The sequence below is a fragment of the Daphnia pulicaria genome, chromosome 7, assembly GCF_021234035.1.
Source record: "Daphnia pulicaria isolate SC F1-1A chromosome 7, SC_F0-13Bv2, whole genome shotgun sequence".
In the NCBI taxonomy this organism is placed as follows: domain Eukaryota; kingdom Metazoa; phylum Arthropoda; class Branchiopoda; order Diplostraca; family Daphniidae; genus Daphnia; species Daphnia pulicaria.
The window spans coordinates 14,514,345-14,542,161 of NC_060919.1; the positions used below are offsets into that span (position 1 = coordinate 14,514,345).

Here is a 27,817-nt window from a genome sequence, read left to right on the forward strand (position 1 = left end):
AAGAACATCGACAAACAGAAAGTTTATTATTCAAGATTAAATTCTGCTTGTTTGGGGCTCGAAGTGCATCAACAAATTTTTGAGTAAATAAGTTTTTGTGTTGGATTTTAGTTAGTAAACTAAAACTGATGGGTAGCTGCAACTATAACCTTAAATCACCAATAACTGTGAAAGAATGAATGTTTTTTTGTGCACATGCTCTGCTTCATGAAGTTGAGCAATGAGCCTTATCGTAATTATTGCCAAGTTTTTTTGTTTCCCTTCACTACATTTTTCATTTATTAATTAACAGATTAGCAAGGGGCAACTAAAATAAAATGCACACATCATGGATGGAAATATCTCGAAATAGGATGTTGATTCGACCAAAGTATTGAAAGGAATGCTGTATACTTCAGTTTTATCTCAAGAGGTCACACTATTTTATTTTTACTGCATATATCATCATTATCATTACCTAACCGTGGAGCTGAAGTTATCTTTTTCGTAGGTCTAAATGCCACCTCAGGTTTACCCATCCTACAACCAAATGACAATCAACAGGCAATGATGCAGCAGTTAGGCCCCGTCTCCACCCATTTTTGTGTGACCACTGAGTCAAGTGACAGCATTTGAGTTGTTTCCCCTTCACGACGACATCAAGACCAGACGTAAAATGCTTTTACCTCCCGTTCCATTTGGCTCGAGAAATCGGTCTGAATCAACGACCAAAGAGCTACCTTTACTTAAGGTTTGATTTTCTTAACGTTTTTTCTTTTTCTACGTCTTTACGAAGTCAAAAAATAATTTAGCGCAAGTACGAATAATAACGTTGGTAAGGTGAGTTAAAATTAGTAGTTGGTAGTTGAGGTAAACCAATAAGAAGAAGATGAACCAACCATCATATTCAAAATTTCCTTAGAACTTGTTAAGTGTAGTTTCTTAATCATAGACCAGATGGAGAATCAATGTTTGCGCATGGCGCAATTACAGTTGAGAAAAAAAAGGAAATACAAGATGGATGATGCTAAATTTCGCCGGTTGACCGCCCATATTCAAGTCATCGACAATCTGATTCCCTTTCCAATAAAAGTAAATCGTAGGAGGGACAACAATGAGCAGTAACAGAGGCCTGGTAGAGGAGAGACAAAATAACTGACAAAGCTGTTCGCAACCAAACGACGGTGAGTTCAAATTGGGTCAATAAAGGATACTCCTCCCTTATTCAATTTGCTCTATTTTCATCTGACCTCAAATACTTAAAAATACCTCCAGCGTTTTTGCTGCGGGGAATCGACGTACCGATGGGCATTCTAGGGGCCCAAAAATGCTCAGTAGTCCACGTATTTGCACTTTGTGCACTTCTCTAGTTTGCTGCTGTAGTGTTGCACTTCTACGCCTTTGCGTAATGTTTTTAAATTTAAGAATCTAACCTTGCTTTTTTTATGTAACCTAGATGGGCCCCACCCCAACACAGAAGAGGATCGCCACCGCTACAAGATCGTCGCTTTCGGTAAAAATTCGAATTTCTGTATCGTCGTCATTTAACTCTCCTTTCTTTTTTTTTGTTCCTTAGAATTCCGATATGTCCGCGAATTTTCCCTTCAGAGGGAAGAAAGTGCTTTTCTCTTACCGCTAGTTCGTCCACCTGTTTTACTTCCTCTAGAAAAACCCAGCAAATACCATCAGCCAAAATAGTAAAATTCAGTAGTGAGAGCTGTTTATCTAGGAAGTGCATATTCATTCGTATTTATTTATAGCTACCTTGCATTCAATTGGGACTAAAAACTTGTTGAGTAATTTATATGTTTTAATATATTTCGTGATAGTTAGTTCAATAGATATTCCAAAGCACTGTAGTTATAGTTTCCTACTTTCTTATGTAATTGCGCCATCAACTCACCTGTCGTCATCTTACATGGATTTCAAATCCAAAAATTATGGATATGGAATTGCCTTCGATTTCTTTTTCGTTCTCGTGCTAATGTCAGAACGACTCAGATTCCAGAAAAAATTTTAATGTAGCGCCGAGCCGTCACTCATCGCTAATTTTCTAGTTCAAACATATGTGTGTGGCGAGAGGTTCCGCATCTTTATATCTAGCTTTTGATTGCATTTTAAAAAATGTGTGTGTGGGGGGTATGATAACTATATTTAAACGAAAGCTAAACTTCAATTCGTTTTCTGTGTAGCGCTAAAAAATATGCCTTGCAAAGCTGGAGAGTCTTATACTTTGAACGATACACACCATTGCACACCTTGCGAGTTCCTTCATCGTCAATCATCGTCGACGTGTCTACCAGGTTAAACTGCTGAATGCTTTATTATTTCATTCCAACTATATCAAAAGATGGCGCATTGTCTTTGTAGACGGACCACTTCTACTTTATTGACCATCGCTCTTTTCGAATTTGACATACATCGGGTTAATTTAGTAAATGAACAGAATAACTAAACAAGACTTTTCCCACATTTCCATCGAGCTTACATTTTGAGTTGGGTAATATGGGTATGGCAGCGAATTTTAAATTGATAGTTTACAGTTCTGTCACTTAGCACGTAACTTGCATACTGTCTAAATATTTAGAAAACCAGAAAACTAACCAAAAGTCTAAAAGTTCAAAAACAAGAAAACAAAAATTTGTGAAAACATATGGAGGGAACAGAAAGTTCAAAAACATTGAGGGAAAAAATTTGTTTAAAAATTAGTTACTGGATGGTGGACCGATAAATGACTATAGTTCGACAAAAATCCAATCGATTGGATTTAAAAATAGAATAACCCGCCGGGCTCCTCTTCTTCGTTGCGATTATTGATTTCCCTTTCTTGTTGGTGTCTTCGCTGCTCTTGCAGCTGGCGTAATCTATGGGGGGTAATTCTTGGACGGATGTCGAAAAGTGACCTGGTTGAGCGCCTCACATTGATGTTCCGTAAAACGTGGGGCCGCCCTGCAATTCAAAAATAAAGACATGTTTAGTTGTATGTGTTCGACACCACGCACAGTAAAATTACTTACCCAATCGTGGCAATCGACGTGGTAACTGAACAGCGGGGGCAGGAACATTTTGAATGGGAGCTGGGTTGTCGATAAAAAATTCATTGAGAATTTCCATTAAACTGCGTCCGTCACCGTCATAAAGATTTACTTTTTGGGAAATTTCGCACTCCTCTACCACTTCTGCCGTGAGGTGAGTAACCGAGTTCACTAGGGAGGAAAACAGATCAAACAAGCCTTCTAGTCCTACCAGTTCTTCTGAACGAAACAACGATGCACGGTAGGAAAATGAGTGTGCCACTAGCAATTGGTCTGGAATGTCAAAAACTTGTAAGGTGTCGACGAATTCGCGAATCCCAATGTCAGGCAAAAAAACCGCGCACCGATTTCCAATTTTAGGCTTGTAGATAGATCCACGATGTAAAAGCTTGTCAACTGAAGAAACAGCAGTGCAAACCGTTCCTGGTTCATAAACTCCTGTGTAGGGTAGAGGGATTTCCGCGCTCAGACCTTCGCGTAACTCCAAAATGTCGCCCGCTTCACTTTTCAGCTGCAGATAGAACTCTGAAGGTCCTTGAGCAACATGCGATATGATGACATCATGACGTCCATTGGATATCTTTTTGTTTGTGAATGAACGGGGGAGGTTTGGAGAGAACTTCGGTGGGGCTGTGATGTGTTCACAAGGGAAACTTTTGTCAGAACTGGAAAGATTTACAAACTGATTATTCCCAATATCAGATGGGCGTAGACTGGCACAGATGGGCACAGCTTTCCAAGTACGGTTAACCAGTTTAGACTTCACAGTGTTCAACATTTCTTCGGTCCACAGGGTCCCTTTAGCAAGGTATTCAGTTGGTGCGAGGCAATATCAATCAAGTTTGACGTAAGATATTTGGCATATCAACAATATCAATTGGGAGGCTAGATTTTCGAGTGTATCTCACACAATTGGAATTGACTTATAGTAATTCGGGGTACACGCAACCGCATACTCGCTTACATATTCTGTGATCTCTTGACCTAGTGGTCGCTCTAATCTGTAAATTCGTTTATCTAAAGGATCGAATTGCATATTCCATTAGACACCATGCATTGTTTGTTTATATGTATTTTGTTATAGGGCGTGGCCGGGTCTGGGAGAAACTGTGCTTACCACGGGAATCGAACTCAGGGTCGTATGGTACTCTAATCATTAAACGACGCCTTAACCGACTCGCAAACCCAACCCCTTCAAATAGGTTGTTTATTAGGCGATTTTTACCTGTCCTCCGTAAACAACGATGTGCCGTATTAAATTGTAGTTTATTTATTATTCACTTACTCACTTTTACAGTTTTAGTTATTCAAATTATTCTTAATTGCAAATTATTGGCTACTTAAGATTATTAAGACTGTGCCACAGAGCTATAGACTCCTGGTCTCTTCACGGCTGTGTTAGCTTCCCTATCCCGGTTTTAAGGTAAAAGAAATCAGGTTGACTCTGGTTGACTGTGCAACCTAACCTTCTTAAGATTCAAAACTCATTTCTAGATGTCGCCAGTGTCGCTGATGTTGTTTCATGGTGAAACGAGGTGAAAGGAGCGAAACAAATTGTTGCTAATTTATTCCTGTGATTCCTGTGATTTCAAATACCAAATTGAACTTCGTATCTTATGTAGGTTTATCTTTACCTAGTTTTCTTATTTTTTAACTGTACCAACTTATTTCTTCAAATTCTAGATGCATACTGTCAGTCAGTCATTCCAACAAGTTGACTTAGTGCTCAGTCAATTTCCATCCATTAGATCCTCATGCTGTCAAAAGCCTAAAACTCATGTTTTAAGCACACATATAGCGGAATATAAATGTGCCAAGATAAGGTATTTCCCCATTACTGCTACCAGAACATTACAATTCATTAACTCAGATTTTCATATAACATAGGTCTTCTTGCTTATGAACCATAGGATCTTTTCTGAATCTCTCAATTTTGGTGGTGTACCCTGCAACAGCATGTTTGTTGTTCTGGCTGTTTTCACTTCGGTTTAGAAGGCAACCCAGCTAAGAGATAGGTAATAGAGTTTTTTTTCTTATCAATAAATTTGTGTAAATTTGTAAATAACGTAGAATTTCCTTGTCCCATTTCCACTTAGAGTTTCAGTGACATGAAGAGTGTGAAGTGAACCACCTATCACCACGCTACTGCAATACTTCATGACACTTCTTTCAGTAATCCTGTTGGTTGCTGTGAATTCCATTTTTACGGTTTTGTCATCATGAACTTTTCAGTGTGCTTCTTAGAAAAGGTAAAGATTGATATTCTTTATTCATTTTTATATTTTCATTAATGTAAAACATTTTTTTTTTTACAGAGCACGCAGTTTCTTTGTGGAATCGTGTGGTCCTGGCACGGATATTCTTGAGCCAACGCTGGCTTTTGTCCATGACCAACGTTCTGCTCCATCCTTATTTTCCCGACGTATGCTCATCCAGCTTCTGCTTCATCGCTTCGTACACAAAAATATAACTTGTCTTACTTCACTGACGAGTTGGAACACTTCAGTGGTCGCTTCCGTGCCGCTGTTACACACCTGCAGTCACTCACCACGGTATTATGCCCAGGTACTGGTACCCGACAATTTACTTATTTTGTAGATTATCTATTCTAATAGCATAATATACTTACTTGTGTCTGTAATAATTCCGAAATCAGGCCCTACTTGCGCGCAAACGTAGTGTTACTTAGACGTTTTGTTTTCTAACGCTAGATGGCTTTTCGATAATTGTCAGCTGTCAAAACAGTCAGTTTCAGTTACTTTAAAATCTTTTTAAACATTTATTGGTAGCTGTTGTGTGGAAATTTTTCAGTGAAAACTGACGATAACTATTCCATCAACAAAGCTCACTTGTTAGATTTTTAAATAATAGTGTTTTTTTTCTACTTCCGGTTTTCTCATTTCAGTCAGTAGTTCAGTAAATATCCATTCGACGCACAAAAGAACCACAAATTCGTGATCCTCATCAAATTTGTGGTAAAGTTCAAGTTTTTTTTTGTACGCACGCGTACTTCCGGTTTTGAGAATTTTCCTGAACTATAGTTCAGGAAAATTCTCGATTTTGGCTAAATTTTGGATTTCGTTTAAATCACTCCTAATCGACCCCAAATTTAATGGAGATCACGAATATGTGGTTTAATTTGATGACGGCTCAATGGTTGAGGAGCTGTGGTTACTTCCGGTATACTTCCGGAAAATTTTCAAAAAATTAGCAAGTGAGCTTTGTTCTGCTCCTTTGGCTAACTTCCCACTGGCAGGCATTGATGCACCACATCCGGCTCTTTTCCCTTCACACGCTAGGCCACAGCCAACGCCTCCAGCGACAAGACGAGCTCCTGCTCCACCTACCATCAATCTGCCAGCATGCGTCTCTCACCAAGGCCCTGTCGTTCCATACCAGCCAATTTCTTCGCCTCACTCTCCTCTCGGGACTTCGCCTACCACGAACTCCGGCGTTTCCAGTCCCTCTCTCGAACTAGGAGTAGACGATCTGGACGGCAGCTTGCCTGACGAAGAAGACGGTCCAACTCCTGCCAACCTCTTCTACGAACACTGGGCTCCCATAATCATGGAGTGCTCCTCCAGGACTGAGCTGGACACGATCGCATCTGATCTCGCTGCCGACTGGCACTCTCACACTTCGAAAGACGACCCACCTAGCAGTGAGGCCTCTAGACCTCCTCGTCCTCCTCGTACGTCACCTCAAAGGTCCAACACGCATAGGCACCAGTCCAGGCAACAACAGCGAATCCGTCAGAAGAACAATGCCAAGCGATGGGAGGCGGCCAGCAAACTCCAAGCACTCTTCAAAAGATACCCGAAGAGGGCCGTACGCAAGGTTCTGGGCGAGACATCGCAGTGCTACACTGGCTCCATCGAGTCCGCCACACTCTTCCTCAAGGCCACCTATGAGCAGCCTCGCCCTCCGGAAGCGGACATTATGGTAGCGAAAGCGGCGTACGACGCATGCTCTTGGGCCCCTCTGTCCGATGACGACCTCTCCTTGCTCTCACTTCCACCATCGAGCCAGGAGGTCGCACACAAGCTCAAACGGGCCTCCAATACTTATCCTGGAGCTGACGGCGTTGAATACAAAGACATTCTTCGTCTGGACCCTTTTGGGCGGCTGCTTGAGCTCCTCTACGCTGCGGTCTGGCTCTACGGCATTCCTGCCTGTTGGAAATCGGCTCGCACCATCCCGGTATACAAGAAGGGCCCTACTGACGACTACGGCAATTTCAGGCCCATATCGCTGCTTTCCACCATATACAAGCTCTTCTCGAGCTCCATAGCATCTCGCCTTACCGCAGTCGCGTCCGACAATGACTGGTTGTCATTTGAACAGAAGGGCTTCCTTCCTGGGGTCCATGGAATACAAGAACACACCATGCTGCTGGAATCGGCCATCGAACAGGCCAAGCTCAAGAAAAGCCGACTCACCATCTCCTGGCTCGACCTTGCCAACGCCTTTGGCTCGCTCCCCCACGATTTCCTCCATCAACTCTTTCAGAGTCTTCCGATCCCGACAGAGCTCCGTGACATTCTCACTGACATCTACACCAACAGCATCTTCCAGTTTGTTGTCAACAAGGAACTGGTCACCGTTCATCCCACGTCCGGTGTCCGTCAGGGAGATGGACTAAGCTCCATCATCTTCAACCTTGCCGCTGAGCCCCTCATCCGCTGCGCCAAGGATCCTACCAACCAAGGCTTTAATCTCTTCGGCTCCCTGCTGAAGGCCACTGCTTACGCGGATGACCTCTCCCTCATTGGATCCTCTCCTGATCAGCTTCAGCCTACTCTTGACGCCATGCTTGCTGTGGCGGCGAAACTCGGGCTCAGGTTCAACGTCGCAAAATGCTCTTTCCTCTCCCTGTCCAAGGGTAAGGCCACCAACTCATCTCTCCTGCACATTCATGGCACCTCTCTTCGCTGCTTGGAGGAAGGAGAGAGCGAGTGCTACTTAGGAGTCCCCATGGGCACTCGTCTAACATTTCGACCCGTCTGTGATCTGCCCGACAAGCTGATTAAGGTCGCCGATTCTGACTTGGCGCCTTGGCAAAAACTGGAGGTTTACAGAGCCCACCTACTGCCGTCTCTCTCTCATCATCTCGCCACAGGGAGGGTCCTTCGCGGTTTTCTCAATGAGATGGATGCTCGCTGTGCCGAATTCCTCCGTTTCGTTGCCAACGTCCCCCACACTGCTCATAACGGCTTCCTCTATTCTGATCGCAGGGCTGGCGGCTTAGGTGCCTCTCAACTGGCAAAAGATTCGGACATCTGGATCATCGCTCGTGCCACTCAACTCCTCGATAGCAACGATCCGGTTGTCCGCCTCACTGCCAGAGCCCAGCTCAGCCAAAACATCTCCAGGGGATTCGACGGCAAGCCACCTGATCCGCTGCCTCTTTCTAACTACCTCTCTGGCTCGTTAGAAGGTGGACTCTATGACACCCGTTTCTACAAGTGCGGCTCCAATACCTGGTCCCGTGCCAGGAAATCAGCACGAAGACTTGAGGTTAGGATCGATGTATCCGGCGATGAATCGACCAAAGTGATCGCCGACGACGTCTCCTGCCTCTCTCTGAAAGCTGTAAGGGGCCTCCGCACAGTCATCCGGAAACGCTGGACAATCTCCCTCACGAATGCCTTGCATCAGGGCAGGGTAGCAAGGGGGCTACTACTTGACCCATCTAACGACGTTGCCCGCCTCTCATCTCATCGGACCTGCCTCTCTTTCAACGAGTGGAATCTCATCCACAAGAGCCGCCTCGGCCTGCTTCCGCTCCTCGGGAATCCTGGTTGCTCTGCTCCCAACACCAAGTGCAGGAGATGCAAGGTCGATGCCGAGACTACCTCACACGTGACCAGCCATTGCCGCAGTAATCTTCCGGCCATTGGCCGCCGACACGACCTTGTGCTGGCGGAAATTGTGAAAACCATCACCAGGGCCGGCCATGCAGCGTCTGTCAACAGTCTTCCCTGGCTCAACCCTGAGGCCGGACATAGTCATCTTCTCGACCGACCCACCAACAATAATTGATCTCACCATCACCTTCGACGCTCCTGAGTCCCTCGATGCTGGCCATGCCAGAAAAATAGAGAAATACAGCTGCCTGGGGTTAACTCTCCCCTTCGTTATTGGCGCCTTGGGATCCTGGCTCCCTTCAAACAACGCGGTTGCTGTCGCCCTCAACATCCCCCCGGCTCCTTGGCGCCGCCTCCGGAGGAAGTGCCGTCTGATGGCTATCCAGGGATCTGTCTCCATTATTCATCGCCACATCCGCGGACATGGGGATGACCAGGAAGCCTATACTCCAGCTCCTTAATGGTTTTGCATGTGATTATATGACATGTATCGCATGAAATTGTTCTGTATCGTTGCATCGTAGTGTTTTATGTCTCGTTTTTCATCGCTCTGTATACTATTTCCATTGTTCCATCTCTCGTCTAACTTCGCCTAGTCAATTGAAATTCCTCATCGTACATCTACTAATCTTTTATAATGATATGTCTTTGTCACGCCGTCGTGAAATACAGCTCTATGTCTCAGGAAAATTCTCGATTTTGGCTAAATTTTGGATTTCGTTTAAATCACTCCTAATCGACCCCAAATTTAATGGAGATCACGAATATGTGGTTTAATTTGATGACGGCTCAATGGTTGAGGAGCTGTGGTTACTTCCGGTATACTTCCGGAAAATTTTCAAAAAATTAGCAAGTGAGCTTTGTTCTGTTTACTATTCTCAATATTGCAAGCATGATTTTAAGTTTAAAAAATTGCATCTTCAAATCTTTGAGCTAAAAAACCTGACTATTGTTTCTATCTGTATTATGTAACTTATTGACATTTCACTTAATAACAATTGTTTTGTCTTTATTCAGGTAATGCAGAGGAGGCGTCGAGAAGATGAAACCCAAAATATCTCCGTTATCTCCAAAATGTCAGCGCGGATCATCATTTGTTGTTGTTTGTGTTAGTTAACTCGTTGTCTGCCACGCCTTTGTTCTCCCCTACCTCCTTAGCACGGACCTCCTAGAGGCCTTCCAGAGGCGTGCATTCCATCTTCTCCTGTCACCCTGTCAGCCCGGACTTGTCATAGATGGCAAGTCCCACTTTGGTCATGGATCCTTAAGACATGGCGCGTAGAGAGTAGAAGAACAACCTACAGGTTGTATGGCGTGGCAGCGAACGGGTTAATTTAAGTGTATGTATGTATGTATGTGATAATAAATGTGGTGGAATTGTGGGTGAAGGTGGGACAATAAAGCCATTCCTTTTAAGTTTTTTGTTTGCTGTGTCTTATTTCTTATAATAAATTCATGTTTAGCACTTGACTCGTATATTTCTTACAACTTTGAAGTTTTACATAATTAAAAGGCAGAAGTGGCTGATCATCTCCACTCCAGACTCTTTAAATAAACTTCTATGAAGAACCACCGAACCAAACACTATCTGCAACTCCTGTGGCACAGCAATTTCAGGAGAACACCAGCACAGCTACTTCAGTTATTTTTCTTCAATCCTATATCAGCTGCATAATCACATCTCTCAACTGGAAACAGGCTGCAAAACCACTGCACATTGAACAGCACAGGCATAGTTAAAGTATAACCAAGTCCTATGGGGAAAAAGGAATATTATTTTCCATGATCAAACTTAAAATGCAAAAGAAATCATGTAAAACAATTTACATCAGACATTATTCCAAAATTCCATTGGCAAATGAAATTTTAAAAGAAGATTAAATTCCATGAAAAGAGAATTCTGTACATCTAATTCTAAAGTGTTAGAAAAAGTTGGTAGGCCCTAATACAGAGTGGACATTTTTGTTCTAGGTTGATCAGAAGAAAATTGTTAACTCAAAGGAAGCTGATCGCTATCAGATATCTTTCACGGAAACTATTATTTGGAAGAAAGAAATAGCACCACTTATTGTCTACATCAGATCAGAGTTTACTTGTCAGTATTTTTTTTTTTAAAGACGCAAGACTTCCCAAGTTACAACCAATAAATTCAATCAACTTACCATTTCAAAAAGTCTTCCTGCAATGACACTTCAGGATAACACCAGATCGATAAACTGCATGCAGTAGCTCAACTTGAGTCGATCACGCCTTTTACCAGCTGGCTGCAACAAAACCACTGTAATGATGCCAGTCATGGAGCTCAGCCTTGTTGAGTTCTCAATTTCTGCAACTCAATCATTCTGCAACATTTAAGCAAAAGGATCTCCAACCTGAACACCAACTAATAAACTATAGCATCATTGCAGGGAAATTGATCAACAAAATTACTCTACTACCTCTGTAGTGTTTCTGCTTGAGATGAGACGTACATCCGAACAGGTACAGCTAACAAATAACAACGACCAACATTTCGGCATAATATTTATGGAAAGCAGTTTCAGTCCACGTGATCAATTATTTGGCCAAGTGGAAATTATATGCCAGATTGCCTGTTAATTCACACAGCAACGTCTAGGATTAATTACATTTGAGAAATCCAAACTAGAATTTACCATTAAACTAGAATTTACCATTACATTTCAATGCTGAAAAATGTAGATCGACACCGCAATTCCGTAACGAATTTGGAATACCTTTTCACTTGGCGTTTCGGAACAAAATGGCGAAAATATCGTCCTGTCAAAGACACTCGCGTCATCTGGCGGCTGGGGGACAACTTGATTTTAGCCACCTACTGACGGAGCCAAAAGATTCCTCCACGATTACCACGTTTGACTGTACGGAAAGTCGGAAAAAAAAAACTGTAGGCAGCGTACGTACGCCGCAAGGTACCCGAAGGGAATGTTAAGGGTATTCTAGTTGGTATAGTAGTATTGGTATAGTTTTAAAAAGGCAGAGCTATAGAATAGTTATAGAATAATAATAATATTCTGTTATAAAGGTAGGCCTATTATTAAGATTAATTAATAACATTAAAAAAAAATTTATGCCCTTAGTTTCCGGAAGATTGTAATAAGCAGAAATCGAGAAAGAGATTAAAAGAATATTTCCGCATGTTTCTATCCAAACATTAAATAAAAATTCAATTCCAAAAAACCTAATATGATATGGCGCGGCGTAAGGGTAAGGCGTGACTTTGGTGCGGCGGAGGCTTCGCCCCGCCACCCCACGTCACACCGGATCTTGTTAAAATTAAATGTAAGTAACTACCTATCACCACTTCTTTTACTGGAGATTGATAGCGTTTAAATGATAACATACAGTGACTTCTATTCTATCATACAATAGTAGTCGATTGTCACGTTACGTTTATATCCCTGTCACATGTCTCTGTATTATCGTCTGCTGTAACAGCTATTGAAATTCTGTTAAAAAGTAACCAGAACTCCGTTTGATCAAATGCCTGAATCGATTGCAGCCAAATTTTCAGAATAGATGTAAAAAATTGTAAGCTACCGATTACTGCCACTGAAATGCAATAAAATTGTTGATTACAATCAATAGTTGCCAAAAACTAGTGCATCCATCTATGTAGTGTTACGATAACTGCAAAAAGCCATCTGTGTAGTGTTACGAGAACTGAGGGTGCCCATGTAAAAACCATACCAATGTAAACCATACTGCAAACGAAACTTTGACCAGTAACCCTTCGGGTAACTAAGGAATCAAGGAACAAGGATGGATGGATTGTCGGAAACTGTAGGCAGCGTACGTACGCCGCAAGGTACCCGAAGGGAATGTTAAGGTTGGTAGTAAAGTTGGTAGTTGGTATAGTAGTATTGGTATAGTTTTATAAAGGCAGAGCTATAGAATAGTTATAGAATAATAATAATATTCTGTTTTAAAGGTAGGCCTATTATTAAGATTAATTAATAACATTTAAAAAAAATGTATGCCCTTAGTTTTTGGAAGATTGTAATATGAAGAAATCGAGAAAGAGATTAAAAGAATATTTCCGCATGTTTCTATCCAAACATTAAATAAAAATTCAATTCCAAAAAACCTAATATGATATGGCGCGGCGTAAGGGTAAGGCGTGACTTTGGTGCGGCGGAGGCTTCGCCCCGCCACCCCACGTCACACCGGATATTGTTAAAATTAAATGTAAGTAACTACCTATCAGCACTTCTTTCACTGGAGATTGATAGCGTTTGATGATAGCATACAGTGACTTCTATTCTTATTCTATCATACAATATTACTCCAACAGGATGATAATTTTGAAAAGAAAAATAATTAAGACAAATATACTGGCTTAAGACGGTCCAACAATAATGAACGATACGCTTTTTCTTCGAATTTGCGGCGTTCTCGTCATATTCTGTAGAGACGCTGCTCTCCTACAGGAGTTCCAGAAATAGAAGTGCTATTAATTACAATCAGTAAATTATCCAGCTGGATGCCTTACTCTGTATTACCGTCTGCTGTAAATAACAGCTACTGAAATTCTGTCAAAGAGTAGCAATTTCTCCGTCTGATCAAACGCCTGAATGGATATCAGCCAAATTTTCAGAAAAGATGTAAAATATCCTCAGCTACGTAGTAGAGTTATTGAAATGTAATAGAAATGTTGATTTGATTACAATCAATAATTGCAAAAAACTAGTGCATCCATCTATGTAGTGTTACGATAACTGCAAAAAGCCATCTGTGTAGTGTTACGAGAACTGCAAAAAAGCCATCTGTGTAGTGTTACGAGAACTGCAAAAAGCCATCTGTGTAGTGTTACGAGAACTGCAAAAAGCCATCTGTGTAGTGTTACGAGAACTGCAAAAAGCCATCTGTGTAGTGTTACGAGAACTGCAAAAAGCCATCTGTGTAGTGATACGAGAACTGAAGGTGCCCATGTAAACCATACTGCAAACGAAACTTTGACCAGTAACCCTTCGGGTAATTTGAGATATATTTAAAATTCAATTGAGTTCTACTCAACTACTGTCGGACATGAAAATAGTTTTAAAATCGTTGGAGTTCTATTGTCGGACATTTAAAATTCAATGGAGTTCTATTGTCGCGTAGTGGAGTTCTACTGTCGGGCAATGGAGTTTAATATTGTCGGGTATTTTTAATAATATTTAAAAAAGGAGTTCTTATGTCTTTGGAGTTCTATACTGTCGTTGGAGTTCTACTGTCTTTGGAGTTCTACTGTCAGTAACCCTAAAGAAGCTGTCTGAGTCACAAATAACGGAACTGTTGCACAGTGCACGGGAGGCTGCAGCCACGAATTTCGTAACTGAATCAAATGGTCCGTCGATAATATTTCTACACAAAATTGTATTGATCGTACAAAAAGCAAACGGTGAGAAATTGTGTTCGTTCAAAAGCAAACGAATGATACACACAGCAGTGACTTGACAAATTTCAATATTATATATATATAGCACTTGATAAACACCATCAGATGCAAATTCCATCTCAAGGGGCCAAAAAATAATAATAATAATAATAAACGAAAATAGCCAAATGGTCGGGGTAAATCGCTCTAGCGCGGATTTCATAATAACTGTACAAATTGTCGATTATCCTGTCCATTCCGCACACACTCAAACACAAAATAGATGGGCAAAACACAAACATTGGGCATCAGAATATGCGTCAAGAGTATTAAACACACAAAGAGAAATGATTTTTCTTTTCAAAAAAACGATCCATTGATTACAAAAAGCGACCGAGTTACACACACACACACACCTGAAAAGAGCACCATGAAAGCAGATACGTTGTTGTTGGATAGTCATCTGTTTTTTTCTTATTTTTTTTCAAGATGGTCACGTCAAGTCACGACCGTCGACTAGAAGATCTTTCCGTATTTACACACACACAGCCCCTACATACGGAGTGGTGGTTCAATTGATTTTTAGACTTGAGTGACGTTGCGCTTTTTGCGTTCAGAGGCCAACGACGTGAAGGATCCGTGGAGCGGCAGGTGGGACAAGAGTCGACCCGTCCCGTTGACGGAAGTCGGTTTGGGGAACGTCGGCGGACGGGATTTCGTGTTGTTGTTGTGGGCGGCCGCTGTTGTTGTTGGATAGTAGCCGCCGTCCTGATCCACCGAGGACGATCCTTCGTAGTCGACCGAGTACGGCCGGTAATCGGCCGAGGGTGGCGTGGCCGAGGCCGACGATTGGGTGTAGATGTTCTGCTGGTCGGGATGGATCATTCCGCCGTAGATGGCGCTGCCGGAATTCAAGTGGTAGCTGCCGCTGATGAAAGCCGAGTCGTTGGGCGCCGTGAAATGATCGGAGGGCTCGTTCTGCCCGCAGGGGCTGTGACGACGCTCGTGCTCCTGAAGGAGCTGGGAAGCGCTCCAGTGGACTGGAACGGTGCGTCCGTCGTAGATGGTGACGGCTCCCGATTGGTATTGGCTGAGAATCTCCTTGTTCTGGTCGACGGAAGCCAAGTCGATGGTCGAGACGCTCTTGTTATTCTCTGGCGCCGGATACAAGGCGCTGCTGACCGTCGTGGGGACGTAGGCGAATTTGGGCGGCCCGGATTTGCTGTTCTGCTCCTTGTCCTTGCGCCTCTTGGCCGCGATGACAAAGTAAACGGCCAGGACGAGGATGAGCAAAGCCACACAGATGCCGGCCACAATGGCCGCCCAGTGGACAGTGCTGAGACCGCCGCCGGCGAACCACTGAGGCGGAACGTCGTTGACAGACAAGGAAGTGGCCGGCCAGACGGGCGCTGGCGTCGTGGTGGTGGTAGGTGGGCTGGGCATCCACAATTGAACCAAATTGGAAACTCGGCCTCGATTGCCGCGTCTGTCGACGGCCCGAATGGCGGCGTAGAACCAGCGATCGTAGCGATCGAAATCCATCAGAGTCAAATCCATCGGGTCGCCACTGAGACGCGGAGTCGGGGCCGGAAGAGTTTCGGCTTGCTGGAACGTCGACGGCACTTTGAGCCAAGTTTTGTTTGAGGCCAATCGTAGTTCGTACGTGTAAGCTGCATTATAAGAAATCAATTAAATTTAATTCAAGTTTTTCAAGTTAAATGGGGAAATGTTTTACCTGTGCCAATGTCGAAATCGTCGCCGACGGCTGTCCACTGGAAAGTGACTCGCTGAGTTGTCGGTTCGACATGAACGCGCAGATCGGTGACTCGAGACGGTGGAAGGATGTCCAAAGCTTCCGGCTCTTGTCCAAAAGTCGTCGAGTTGGCTGCCAAGGATGGAGAGCTGACAAATTGGCTACTTCCGGCGCTGATAACTTCACCCGGAACCAGTCGACTGAAGGCTCCAGTCAATTCACGGCGTTCCAGTGGCACTCGAATCACGCTTCCGCAGCATTCAACCGAATCTATTGACGTGGGGAAATTCAAATTTTAAAAATTGGTTCAATTTTAATAAAATTCAATCTAATTCAAAAATTACCAATTTGTTTGGAGGTCGGAGATGTGCGGATCGTGTAGGCCCTTCCGTCCATGGCATCGACGGACAGTGTGATGGAATAGGTTCCAGTGCCTCTAAAGTATTTACCGAAATAACGAGAGTAAACTCCATCGCCTCGAGTGATATCAGGATCTGAATAAAAATCCAGAATGTCGTTTCAATTTAAAAAAAACTGTCGAAAATGAAATATGTTTAGTAAAATTAATTATACCTGCGTTGCCGTTGTCAAACAGGTCCAGGACCAGTGTGTTGTTGCTGGAGGAATCTTGATTGGCTGGCGTTCCGGTAAATTGAATAATAGCCCGAACTCTGGCGTCCAAAACTGGCAATTCACCAGATTTCACCTGTTAACATCAAATAAAACAAAATGTCGTTGATTCGATTGTCCTGGACTATCAAATAATTTAGTTTTATTTCATTACCGTTGCCAATAAAATGAAGGGGGCATCGCCGACGGCCGGAGGAACAATGCGAAGTTTGGCCGTCAAAGGTCCCCGCTGTTGTTGCAGAGATGCGGATGTTGTCGACCGGGCCTTCAGTTTTGACGTGACTTTCACGAAATGCGATTGGTGACTCTGCGATCGCCTGTCGAACGAATAGCGCCAAACTCCAGACTGGGCACAGAAAAAACAAAAATAAAATGTTGAAAGAATAAAGACATTGTTGTTGTTGTTGTTGTTGTAAAATAAAATAAACCGTGAACAATAAAAGTCCAGGGGGAAAAAAGAGGAAAATTTTGATTACCTTCTCGATAGGTTCAAGTGGCGTGACGTAAAGGCTGGCCATGGCCGTTTCAGAGATGCCGCGGTGCTCGACGCCGTCAGGGGAGACGAGTCGGATGTCTCCGACGTGCGTGTTGAAGTCGCGGGAATAAAAGTAGACGGCCATGACGGTGTCCCGGCCCAGGGAAGGGTCCATGTAAAAAGTTCCGTTGACCCAGCCGCTGGCCGACTCGCTGCCAAATTCTTGCTCGTGCACCTGTAACAACAACAACAGCAACAACAGCAACATTAGAAAAAGATGAAATAAAATTATACATGTAGTCAATAATAACGCGTATAGCTCTCAATCAAACATCGCCTGCACACACATAGTCCAAATAATTTCAAAATAAAATAATTCTTATTGACTTTTGATCCGCTGGATCGACGTTGGTAATTATCGACCGTGTTTCAAAAGTTGTTGATGTTGGCGGCGCACGCCCTTCTAACGAGAGGATCGCGTGCACTTGATGAGGGGGGAAATAAACAAAACCGAATAAAAATAAAACAAAATAAAATCTAATTCATTTCGGGAAATAAAATTTTTTTAAATGAAAACTACGCCAGTTCTATCGATTGCGAAACCGGAAGTGAACATGGTAGCAGCTCTATTACAGAAAAAAATTGAATATAACATCTCTATTAGATATTTTAGAGAAGGGGGGGGGGGGGGACTGGATTGTTCGGTATGCGAACGAACCGCATTCTTCCGTCAAACAAGTTCACCGCCAAACAATAGGAGGTAGTACATAAGATAATACTGCATCCAAGTTATCCAAGAAACTTGAAAGAAATTCCCTCCATCTTTAAAAGAAAAAAGAAATATCTTTCGTTGCTATCTGTCGAACCCTTCAACTAATACAATTCCCCCAGTTTTCTTCTCTCCTTTTCTTCTTCTCTATTTTATTATTCTACGGTCATCCGCCCGTTTTAAAAGGAGAAGGAGCCCCTTTTATTCAAATTTTCTCATCCATTCTTTTTGGGGTTTTCTAAAAGGAGAATTCAAATATAAAAAAGGGACGCGACGAATTGTTGGAATTTTGGTGTGTGTGGTTATCGCCCACTAAAATGTGCTGACGTGCGTTATTATCTGATGGGCAATCGGTAGATGGCGTCGATGGCCAATCAGCGGTCGTAAATTTCCGACAAAAAGGTCCAAAGGAAATAAAAAAAGAAACAATGGGCCAACTTTTAAAAAAGATAAAAAGAAAAATAAAAAAACTGACCAGAGTCGGGACATTGTCGCTGCCTTGGTGGAAGTCCAGGGTGGTCAGGAGAGCGTCGCCCAGTTCGATGAGCATGGAAATGTGCGACATGGTACCAACTCCTTTGCTGGCGACGGCCGTCATCCGACCGCCGGTGGCTTCGGCCAGAGATTGGAGATTGCGCAAGGCTCCCGCTCGGTGGGTTCCAGGCGTCGGGACGTAGGCGAAGGCCACCACCGAAACGCGAACTTGTTTGCGGCTGGCCAGGGCCAGAGCGCTCTGCACCTGGTCGCCGCTCGACGAACCTGTCGTTATCAATACGATAACGTCGCCGGCCGACGAAGCTCCTCCACGTTCCAGCATCTGGGGAAATTAATAAGAAATAAAATTGAATTGAAATTCATTTGTGAAACGAAATAAAAATGTGATCCAAAGATATTTTGTATTTACCGCGATGGCTTCGGCTAAGGCACAAGTTAAACAGGATTCCTGGACGGAACCCGTTGCCGATCCGCCGTTGGACGGCATGGAGATGAAGACGGGAATGGCCGAGGCGACTTGCTCACGACTTCCGGGACTGCCCAGCCTCACCATGGGCCCATTTTGGCCTTCGGTATGGATCTGGACCGAGTCTGCAAAGCTCAAAATGCCCAGTTCCGTTTCGTCGGCCAAATCGTGCAGCACCAATCTCCTGGTGGCGCTCCTCACGTACTTCCAGTGATCCTATGAAAAACAAAACAAATTTGCATACATTAAACCAATCACGACTCAAACAGGGGGGAGATAAAACAAAAGCCCAGTTCACGTTTCAAAGTGAGTCATTGATACAGTACGCCGAAAGCTCAAAAAACAAAAAAACAACAACGGCACGTAATAATTTACGGCTCAGATTTCTTTTCAGTCGGAAAATTACACAAAAGTTTCATCTTTCCACCAAGTTGTCGGTGGGAGTGAATAATCTAGATAAAATAATGGATGCCGTGTGTTTTTCTAATAATCCCGATCAAGTAAAAAAAATAAAAGTTGGCAAAGACAAGATGATCGCCACTTTGAAACCAAATAATGGAGAGACTTGTTTAACCACTTACTCGTTCGTCCATCGGTGAGCTCTTGTCCAAGGCCAAAACGTAACGTGGCAGGGCCGCTTGTTTGTAATGGAAAACAGTTTCCAGCCGGTTGAACATTTGACCGTTCCTGAATGTCATCCGACATAAAAATAATAAAACCATCGGTTAGAAAAAAAACAAAGGAAGAAATTCCGGAATTCCAATTATATCTTCTCGATTGAATTTTCACATTAGGATGTCGTCGACCCAAATGAACCGAGAGTCAATAACACAAATTGAAATTTAAAACAAAAACAAGTTTGGCCAGTTTGTTCTTACATTGTTCTCAAGTCCTGGTGGCCGAAAACGACGTCCCGGACGCTCTGGCCGAAGCAGAGGAGGTTCTGCTGGGTCGGCGCCATATCGTCGTGCAGCGAAGCATCGCAAAAAGCGGTCGCCTAAATTAATAAAAAATTTCAAGGTTAAAAAACATGTCTAAATTCAAAGTTTAAGCTAAAAACCATCAAATTAAGCGGCTCTTATTGTGCGGTTAAATTGGGAAACGCTCTGACGCGCATTTTCGATGTAGCGGAACAAGTTTTGAAATGACCAAATTTTCCCGCTGAATCATCGCGAAATTTGAAATTAAAAATTTCCCGCCAAAAAAAATTATTCCAAAAACTTACGGCGGTGAACGAAGTGGATGAGGTGGTTGTATTAAGGCAGTTGGATGAATTGTCGCAGTCGGAAGAGCGGGCGGATTGGATGGATCGGCCGGTGGCGTTGGATGCGGAAGCCGCCGCCGCTGGTGTAGACGGTCCACCGACGCAGAAGAAATCGGGAAAAAGTCCGTCCTGCTCGGCGGCCGCTCCTGTGCGTTCGTTCAGGTCAAACACTCCGTACCGGTACTTTGCGAATTCTCTGAGGAAGCGTCGACCTCTGATCCAGACATCCGAGACGTTGGCGGAGGCGGAAGGCGTCGTCGTGGCTTTGAAGAAGAAATCGGGTCCGGCCGAAATGTAGTCGCCCATTTGTCCGCAGTCGCGCGACTGCTGGGTCCAAAGGGCGTCGGCTCCGCCGGTGAAGAGCGGATGAGCCGTCGCCGACACTTTGACGTCGGCCTGTCCGTAAGATTCCAGACGAGTGCGGCTAACATTTCGGCCGCAGTCGGAGCTGGTCCATCCGGTTGGCAAGACGACGGATACGCTGCGGATAAAAGCCCGTCCGTCCGTCGCTTGATGAAGCAGCCGTGACGATTCCCTGATGACCATCTATCGGGAAAAATTAAAAAAATAAATATAAAAAAATATTTTTAAAAAAATAAATTTGTATTTGATGTCGACTCATCAAAACGGGCCAAAAAGGTGCAATCAAATTCGTTTTTACGACCCATTTGAGGTCCCACCAATTAGCCCCGTCGAACCGCTCCCCATCTTCTCTGTCGAATTTCACCAAATGTGTTTTTATCTTCTTCAAAAACATTTTTATTTTCTTTTTTAAAAAAAGATTAAAGGGCTGCTAATATTCTTCTCTTCAAAAAACCCACACCGGGGCTGACGGGTGGGTTGTAGCTACCTGTCGAAAAAACTTAAAGTACCTCTTGCTCTTTTTTTTCTCAACCAAAAAACAAATGAGTAAATATCTACGGGGGTGTTTAAATGATAATTATAAATTCCTCCAAGTAAAAATTTCTGGGGTTTTATTTAGCCAGCGAGAGAGATAAACAGGTATATATGTAGGTCTTAAAAGGGAGGAGCTGGAATCCTATAGATTCCAGGTCTAGTTCTCTCGTTAAAGCTGCTAATGAACTCTCTCTCTACTCTCTCTCTACTTTCCGCTTGTGTCGAACCGAATCAGCAGCGGCGCAGCTAAAAAGAAGAAAGAAAAAAAAGGCCATTAAAGCTGAGAGCTGAGAGCTGGGCTTCAAATTGATTTTCCAACGCCGGTCCAAAGAAGAGAGAAAGTCTCTTGTTGTTCCAGAACCCATCAATGTATGGCTGGCAACAGAAGAAACAAAAGAAGAAGATGAGGAACGCAGTTGTGTGGCCGAGTCTCACGTCGTTACGCTGGGCTGAGCGTTTCATGATGATGATGACGACTCGAGTCGACGGAGCGCAATTCCGGTTGGCTCTTTTGTTTTCTTCGTGGACAACGCACACACATCCAGCCGCCAACATCAATAATGATGGGCGACTCGTGTGGAAACAAGAAAAAAAAAAGAATACGTTCGCTTGGCCAGTCATGTATAGTTCTAGAGCACCTGTCGTTTGTCTGTTTATTATTGACACGAACGTGAGAGAGAACGAACGGACGGACCGACAATTCTGTTGCGGCTACGTGTGTGTTTATCGTCGCTATGGCAACGCCCCACCGCTCAAATTAACCCAACCAGATCGACTATTCACCTCTCTCGGTCGGTCGGTGCGTCTACATTTGACCACATATAGACGGTAAAGTTGTAATTTTTTGAATTGCAAATGATCTCGGATGACGGAATTTCAAAAGGCCTAACGGTTTTTTTGTTCGTATACTTGCGCAATTTCAATTCCATCCGGTGTAACCGTGAATAATTGACTCCGCTAGTAGTCGTCGTAGTAGTACATATATAACAGCTCGTGATGGATTTATTGTTACGTGTTAAAAATTGTTAAGAACTCGTTTTTTCTTTTAAAAAAGAAAGAAAAAATGAAGCCAGAGCTCACGCTAACGATCCGGCCGACTCACGCGCTCTTGAATTCAAACTCTCAGCTTTCACCTCATTCGATTCCCGCCGACATCTCGCATTTCGTTCGTGCCTACCCATTCGACCAAAATGATGAAACAGTCAAGAAAAAAGAAAGAAAAGGGGTGGAGAGATATTAATTCCGGACGTGCAACAATCAGGAAGTTCACGTGATCTTAACACAAAACTAGTCGACTGTGTATACGTCTACAACTGGTGTCGGGAGAGAGAGAGAGAACAACAACCATCTGGCGATATTGAACAACAACAACAACAACAACCAAATAGCCGTTGGAATCATCAGCCGTGACCGTCTTGGTGGTGGCCCATCACCACCATTTTTATTTGATTCTTCTTCTTCTTCTTCTTCTTGGGCTCATTTTCTCCAGTCCCAAGTGGTGGCTGGGCAGTCGAGCGGATCGGGAACACGACGTCCGAATCTTTCAAGGGTAACACTCTCACAGATATAAAGAAGAAACCCAATTCGGTTCGTTAAACTCGGGACTACTTTTAAACTTCCCCAAAAAAGTTTGAAATCCAATCAGAAAAATGGTTGGGAAAAATGTCACAAAATGGATACGACAAAACTGCACTTCCTCTTTGCTCTCTCTTTTGTGTTTGCGTAACGGTATAAAATATTAGACGCGAACCTTTCATTCGTTCATTGTATTTTATTATTATTCACCCCACCCTTTGAATGCAGTTTCCGGATAGACACTTCCTCTATCCATATCCGTCCTACCCGGCCACAAAAAAATAAATAATAGAAACTGTAAATGAACTATCCGGTCTAATTCTTTTTTTCCATTAACTGGATATAATAATACAAGTTGGGGGAAAAAAAGGAAAATTCAAACGGCGCGCCAGTCTCATCCCTTCATATATGAAATGGCCGAAAAGCCTTTTGTTTTGGACTCTTCCAAAAAGAATAAAGAGAGATCTTTTCGGACAGCGCAAATGCACCATACATTACAGACACACACACAGACACACGCAGGGCCGTTAAAAAGGAAAAAAAGGGAAAAAAAAGTCATGATCGATAGTTAAGATAAAAAGGAAGGAAAATGCATTAAGCCGTTCCTCATCGGACAAACAAAAGGAGCCACAGCTAGAAAAGAAGGGGGGACCACTAGAACATGTATGTGTACACATATGTACTAGACGGACAAAAAGAATAGCAGACTATTATATGAGCTCGGCCGACTGCTATTATTTTAAATCAAATATCATCTACGAAAAATCTCTACTAGCCAAAAAAAAAGTACCAGGTAGCGCTGTGAGGGACTTTCAAGAGTTAATTATCCATCCCAGAGTAATTATCCAAAGTGTTTTTTCTTCTTCTTTTAAAAAATAAAGGAAAATTTTTCTTGACTTGAATAGACACACAACAAAGAGTTATGGCGTAAGTAGAAGAAGTAGGCGTTTGTTGAAACATTCCGTGAGCGGCGAAAAAATTGTGATTCAAACACTTTTATTGCGCGCGTATCTATAATAGTCAATATAGGAATTAAATGAAGTTGAGACTTGTATCGGGCCGCGTCATTAAGACTATTAGCCCAGCTCGATTGTACTATACAACGTCCCGTCGATGATTAGACATTGCAGACGCATCCCGACTGTCGATTGAGCTCACACACAATTGAATCATTACGTTATGTATCCAAAAAAATATAGAAAAAGATGATTCCGATGATGGAACGGCACCGACCAACAACACACGATCGAAAAAACCCACGACATGGGGCCCCATCAGATATCTACCTGGCGCCCTGGAGGTCGTGTGTGTGTCGGGAATATTTTCTTCTTCAAGAAAGTTGAAAAAAGGCGGTGTAACAATAAAACAAGAAGAAGAATATCCCCTTCTTCTTTTAGCTTTAGCCTCATTATGCCGGGTATATAGAGTGCCAGAGTGCCTATATAAAAGAGGCCCATGTATGTGTGTCTGTGCTTGGGCTTTTTTTGTGTGTGGACCAGAGAGAACAAGAAGAAAAGACGAAGAAGAAGGACGGGTGCCAGAATAAATAGCCCGTCCCCAATTACCCCGCCCCTTTGAGGTCAAGATTCTATCATCATCATCATCATCCCTCAACTTCTTACACAGGCTCTTCTTTCTTTCTTTCAACCGGCCGGCCGGCGTTATGAGGGTTGGTATTAAAAAGAAGCTAAAGGGGGCAGACATAGTCTTGAGGGCTCTCCTAGAGGGGGTTATATAGCCCCTGCCATGAATATTATTTTTTTCTCCCAACCATATATGTGTGTAGAGGATAGAAACACAAACAACAACCCAAAAAGAATAGAAATGTATAGACAGCGAAAGGATAAAAATTTGAATAATGCGCGCCGAATTCACGGTTACATCAGAGATAAACCTGTGTAGGGTTGGGCACTTTCTTGCTCTGCTTCGGGGGCAGTGAAATAAATCAGCAAAGAAGAAAAGAAAAAAACATCATCATCATCATATAACATTCACATTCCATCGTCTTTTTTTTATTGTTTTTCTCTTTTTCTTATCGTCTTTTAAAGATGCAAGTAAATAACATTTGATGGATTCAAATGACACGGTCATCGTCTATAAAACGGGACGAGAGAAAATAAAGAAAAAATTTTGTATTTTTTTTTACGAGCGGGAAATTTGAAAAAGAGAAAATCCGGCGCGTGTTTCCAGTCTGTTAAAGAAACGCAACTCAATTAAACGGAGAAAATTTCAAGTGTTTCGCGTGATGATGGGCAATCGACAGTTTTCCCTTCAAAAAATTATATCGACAACTCCATTAAAATAAAGAAATTCTATCCTGACGAATTAATTGAGTTAAAGGTCTTGATGGATTACGTCAAACTGATGCTATCTCTACGAAGGAGGGGGGAAAGAAAGAAATGGGCATCAGTCCACGTCCTAGGGTTCTCTCTCCCTGTTAGTAATTGGCGGCTTGTGCTCCTGAGAAAAAGTCCCTTTCGGTCTTTCCTTTCGATCGTCTTCAAACATGTGAAGGAGATATCAAATACAGCCATCAAAAATAGATACGTATAGGTATAATATATAACTTCTTCTTCTTCTGTCTGTCGGTTGTAGCTACTACCACCGGAGAAAAATATATAAGATTGAGATACTACACACACAAAGTCACAAGAAAAATTGCCTCTCGTGTGTCCCTCACAGACAACACACAGGATCTAACGAGTGAGAGATCCTAATCTCTACCTTGACATTTTCTTTCGAATAACCCAGGATTTTTTTTCCCCTGGAAAATTGTTATGATGGAATGAGAAATGGACTTGAACGGGGATGACAGAAAAAAAGTCCGTGAAAATATCTAAATAATTGGGGCTAGGCGCGCACATTCGTTCGATTTGTTACTTTTTCTAGACACACAAGTTTGGATCAAGGTTATATCGATGCTGGGCGAGCAGAGAGGTGTGTTTCCTGGACACAAGACACTCACGGACTGTGGACTCACGCAGAGAATCGAATGAGGAAAAAACACAAGAAAGAGAAGTTGTTGGTGTACAGCGGGGGGGCTAGCTAGCCTTAGCTATAAGCTCGGCATTCGCCGCTTTATGTTTGATGTGTTTTTTCTCTCTAGCCCAGCAGACTGAAAACCTTCCCCAATAAACTTGGAGGAGAAGCCCAAAAAGAAAACTTCAAAATTCGGACAGGTGGAAATAATTTCTTCACTCGGCCGACCCTGTGCTTGTGTGTGCCGTACGTGGAAGATGTCCAGCAGCGAGAGCCGCTTCATCTTAAATTTCTTCCATCCCAAAAAGATGAAGAAGAAGATGAAGATTTGTTCACTTTTTTGTTTTTCCAAATTCAAGTCGTGTGGAAAGATTCCCATCGGAAAGGCTCAAAAGCTTTGCGTCAATCTGCAACAAATCTCTGATCGGATTGTTTGTTTCTTATAATCCCCAACTGAAATTTGTATGTGCTTAACTGTACTTATTTTTTAAAGCTATTTTACATATGTGGGAATGATGATCAAGTTTTTTTACCTCGAGCTGGTGGAGCATTTGGGAGCAATTGGCCGGAACTGGAGTCTGCGGGGCTAGGGCCACTTGCAAGTGATTGTATCCACCTTGATGGAACGTCAGCGTCGCGGCGCTGCTGTCCGTCGTCAAGACGCCCAGTAAACACAACATTGTACAACACCACGTGATGAACGCCATCTCGATTCGACAAGTCTACTACACACCACCACAATTCCACCACTTTTGATTTACGCCCAAAATTAAAAATAGTTTGGAGACAATTTGAATTGGTTCAATTGTCGGACATGAATTTAATTTTTTTTGTTGAGGGTTAAGTAGCAAAAAGTTTTGGAAATAGAACACACTTTAAGGTATTACACACACACACACAGACACACGAGGGTGGATTAGTAGTGGCAGCACTTGATGGACTTCGATCGATTTGTTGGTAATTGTAGACGCTCACTCTACACACACCGATGTTTTTTTAAATAAATTTTTTAAAAAATAGAATGAAGAAGTGAGCTGGAATAAATTGTGAGAGCGAACGAAATGTAAGTCTTCACTCGTTGAACGACAGAGCACAACTGAAAGTTTTACCCGCCTGCCGTCTGCTGGAAAATGCTCACCCTCCCTCCTCTCTCTATTGGCGGGTATCCCCGGCGTCAAGCCAAATAAAATAGCCAATAGGAACTGACAGTCAAGCGTAAACTGCAGCGATTTATGTCCAGTTTTGGGTTGGAAAACTTGTTATTTAGTTTTGACTGGCCCATGCAACACCCAAAAAAGTAAGTTCCGGGAAGAATGTTATTATTTCCGCTTGGGCACACGGGTACAGATCCGGTCACTTCCGTCCACCTGCCATATTTTGGTTTATCAATTAAAATAAATATTTTTGCAACTCATTTTTATTTACCCCCCTGGGGCGATCATTAGAAAACATTTCTGAAATAATCTTACCTGTGTGTTGAGAGACCAAATTCGAAATTTATAAAAAGAAAAAGTTCAAGCGCGGGGGTCAAATCGTTTCGTTTTAGGTTGTTGTTTAGTCCCGCCCACTTTCATCCGACACAGCCGAGTTATTATCATTACTACAGCAGTACAGCTCAGAGTTGCCCTTTATATTTCTCTTTTTTCTTTTAACTTGAAAAAAAACATTACGCGTCTGTTCGACACTCTTATATAACGGGCCAACGTCACAACATATGGGCTGCGCTCACGCGTGCTGCTGCTGCTGCTGGGGGAGAGCATAGACGGTATGCGCTCACTATAAATATTTCACGTTCACGCCATCTTCATCTTTAAGGAATGAAATTCTTTACTTTTTTCTGCCATTGGAGCAGAGGCAATTAAGGTAACGAATTATAAAAATGGGAAAAAAAAAGAGTTTGTTCGTTAATTAGCCACACGAGGTTTATGTGTGTGTGTGTCTACTGGCCGCCTTGATAGAGAAATCAACCGAGAAAATGTAAGAAATTTCTTTATATATTTTTCCTTTTTTTAAATAAAATAAATTCTTTTGATGATATTGGACGCGGTACGGGAACTATTGACCCAACGGCGTACAAGTCACGTCACCATGGCAACTTGTAGAATTTGTTTTATTTGATTCTCGCCTGGCGATGGTACGGTGGTGGGGGGCGATTGTTGTTGCGTCATCATTATTAGTCAAGGTGTCTCACTTCTTCTTCTTCTTTTTATTATCACACGTATAATGCACACACATATTGTCGGCATTGTGTAATAT

General features: G+C 42.8%; 3 protein-coding genes and 2 long non-coding RNA genes across 5 annotated transcripts; 2 read left to right on the forward strand and 3 right to left on the reverse strand.

The window, feature by feature from the left end:
- The first annotated feature begins 996 nt into the window (after nucleotides 1-996).
- Nucleotides 997-2,583, forward strand: LOC124348766. The gene is made up of 5 exons (XM_046799039.1): nucleotides 997-1,071; nucleotides 1,144-1,163; nucleotides 1,428-1,492; nucleotides 1,556-1,676; nucleotides 2,172-2,583. The coding sequence occupies exons 1-5, from the start codon at nucleotides 997-999 to the stop codon at nucleotides 2,293-2,295; spliced, it is 405 nt and encodes a 134-aa protein (XP_046654995.1). The 3' UTR covers nucleotides 2,296-2,583.
- LOC124350712 lies at nucleotides 2,432-3,864 on the reverse strand. The gene is made up of 2 exons (XM_046801529.1): nucleotides 2,997-3,864; nucleotides 2,432-2,925 (listed from the first exon to the last, which is right to left on the reverse strand). Exons 1-2 carry the CDS (start codon nucleotides 3,790-3,792, stop codon nucleotides 2,747-2,749), a joined length of 975 nt encoding a protein of 324 aa, XP_046657485.1. The 5' UTR covers nucleotides 3,793-3,864; the 3' UTR covers nucleotides 2,432-2,746.
- Nucleotides 3,865-4,539: 675 nt separating this feature from the next.
- Nucleotides 4,540-5,148, forward strand: LOC124350926. The gene is made up of 4 exons (XR_006921287.1): nucleotides 4,540-4,632; nucleotides 4,698-4,837; nucleotides 4,902-5,029; nucleotides 5,111-5,148. It is a non-coding gene; the product is annotated as an uncharacterized LOC124350926 (long non-coding RNA).
- Nucleotides 5,149-10,339: 5,191 nt separating this feature from the next.
- Nucleotides 10,340-11,763, reverse strand: LOC124350892. Its single transcript, XR_006921247.1, has 4 exons — nucleotides 11,554-11,763; nucleotides 11,320-11,472; nucleotides 11,044-11,264; nucleotides 10,340-10,635 (listed from the first exon to the last, which is right to left on the reverse strand). It is a non-coding gene; the product is annotated as an uncharacterized LOC124350892 (long non-coding RNA).
- Nucleotides 11,764-14,237: 2,474 nt separating this feature from the next.
- On the reverse strand, nucleotides 14,238-26,669 carry LOC124350537 (calcium-activated chloride channel regulator 1-like). The gene is made up of 12 exons (XM_046801291.1): nucleotides 26,095-26,669; nucleotides 20,072-20,656; nucleotides 19,725-19,843; nucleotides 19,428-19,533; nucleotides 18,790-19,062; nucleotides 18,361-18,702; nucleotides 17,118-17,351; nucleotides 16,796-16,987; nucleotides 16,585-16,717; nucleotides 16,356-16,505; nucleotides 15,994-16,281; nucleotides 14,238-15,928 (listed from the first exon to the last, which is right to left on the reverse strand). The coding sequence occupies exons 1-12, from the start codon at nucleotides 26,266-26,268 to the stop codon at nucleotides 14,841-14,843; spliced, it is 3,684 nt and encodes a 1,227-aa protein (XP_046657247.1). The 5' UTR covers nucleotides 26,269-26,669; the 3' UTR covers nucleotides 14,238-14,840.
- Between the last annotated feature and the right edge of the window lie 1,148 nt (nucleotides 26,670-27,817).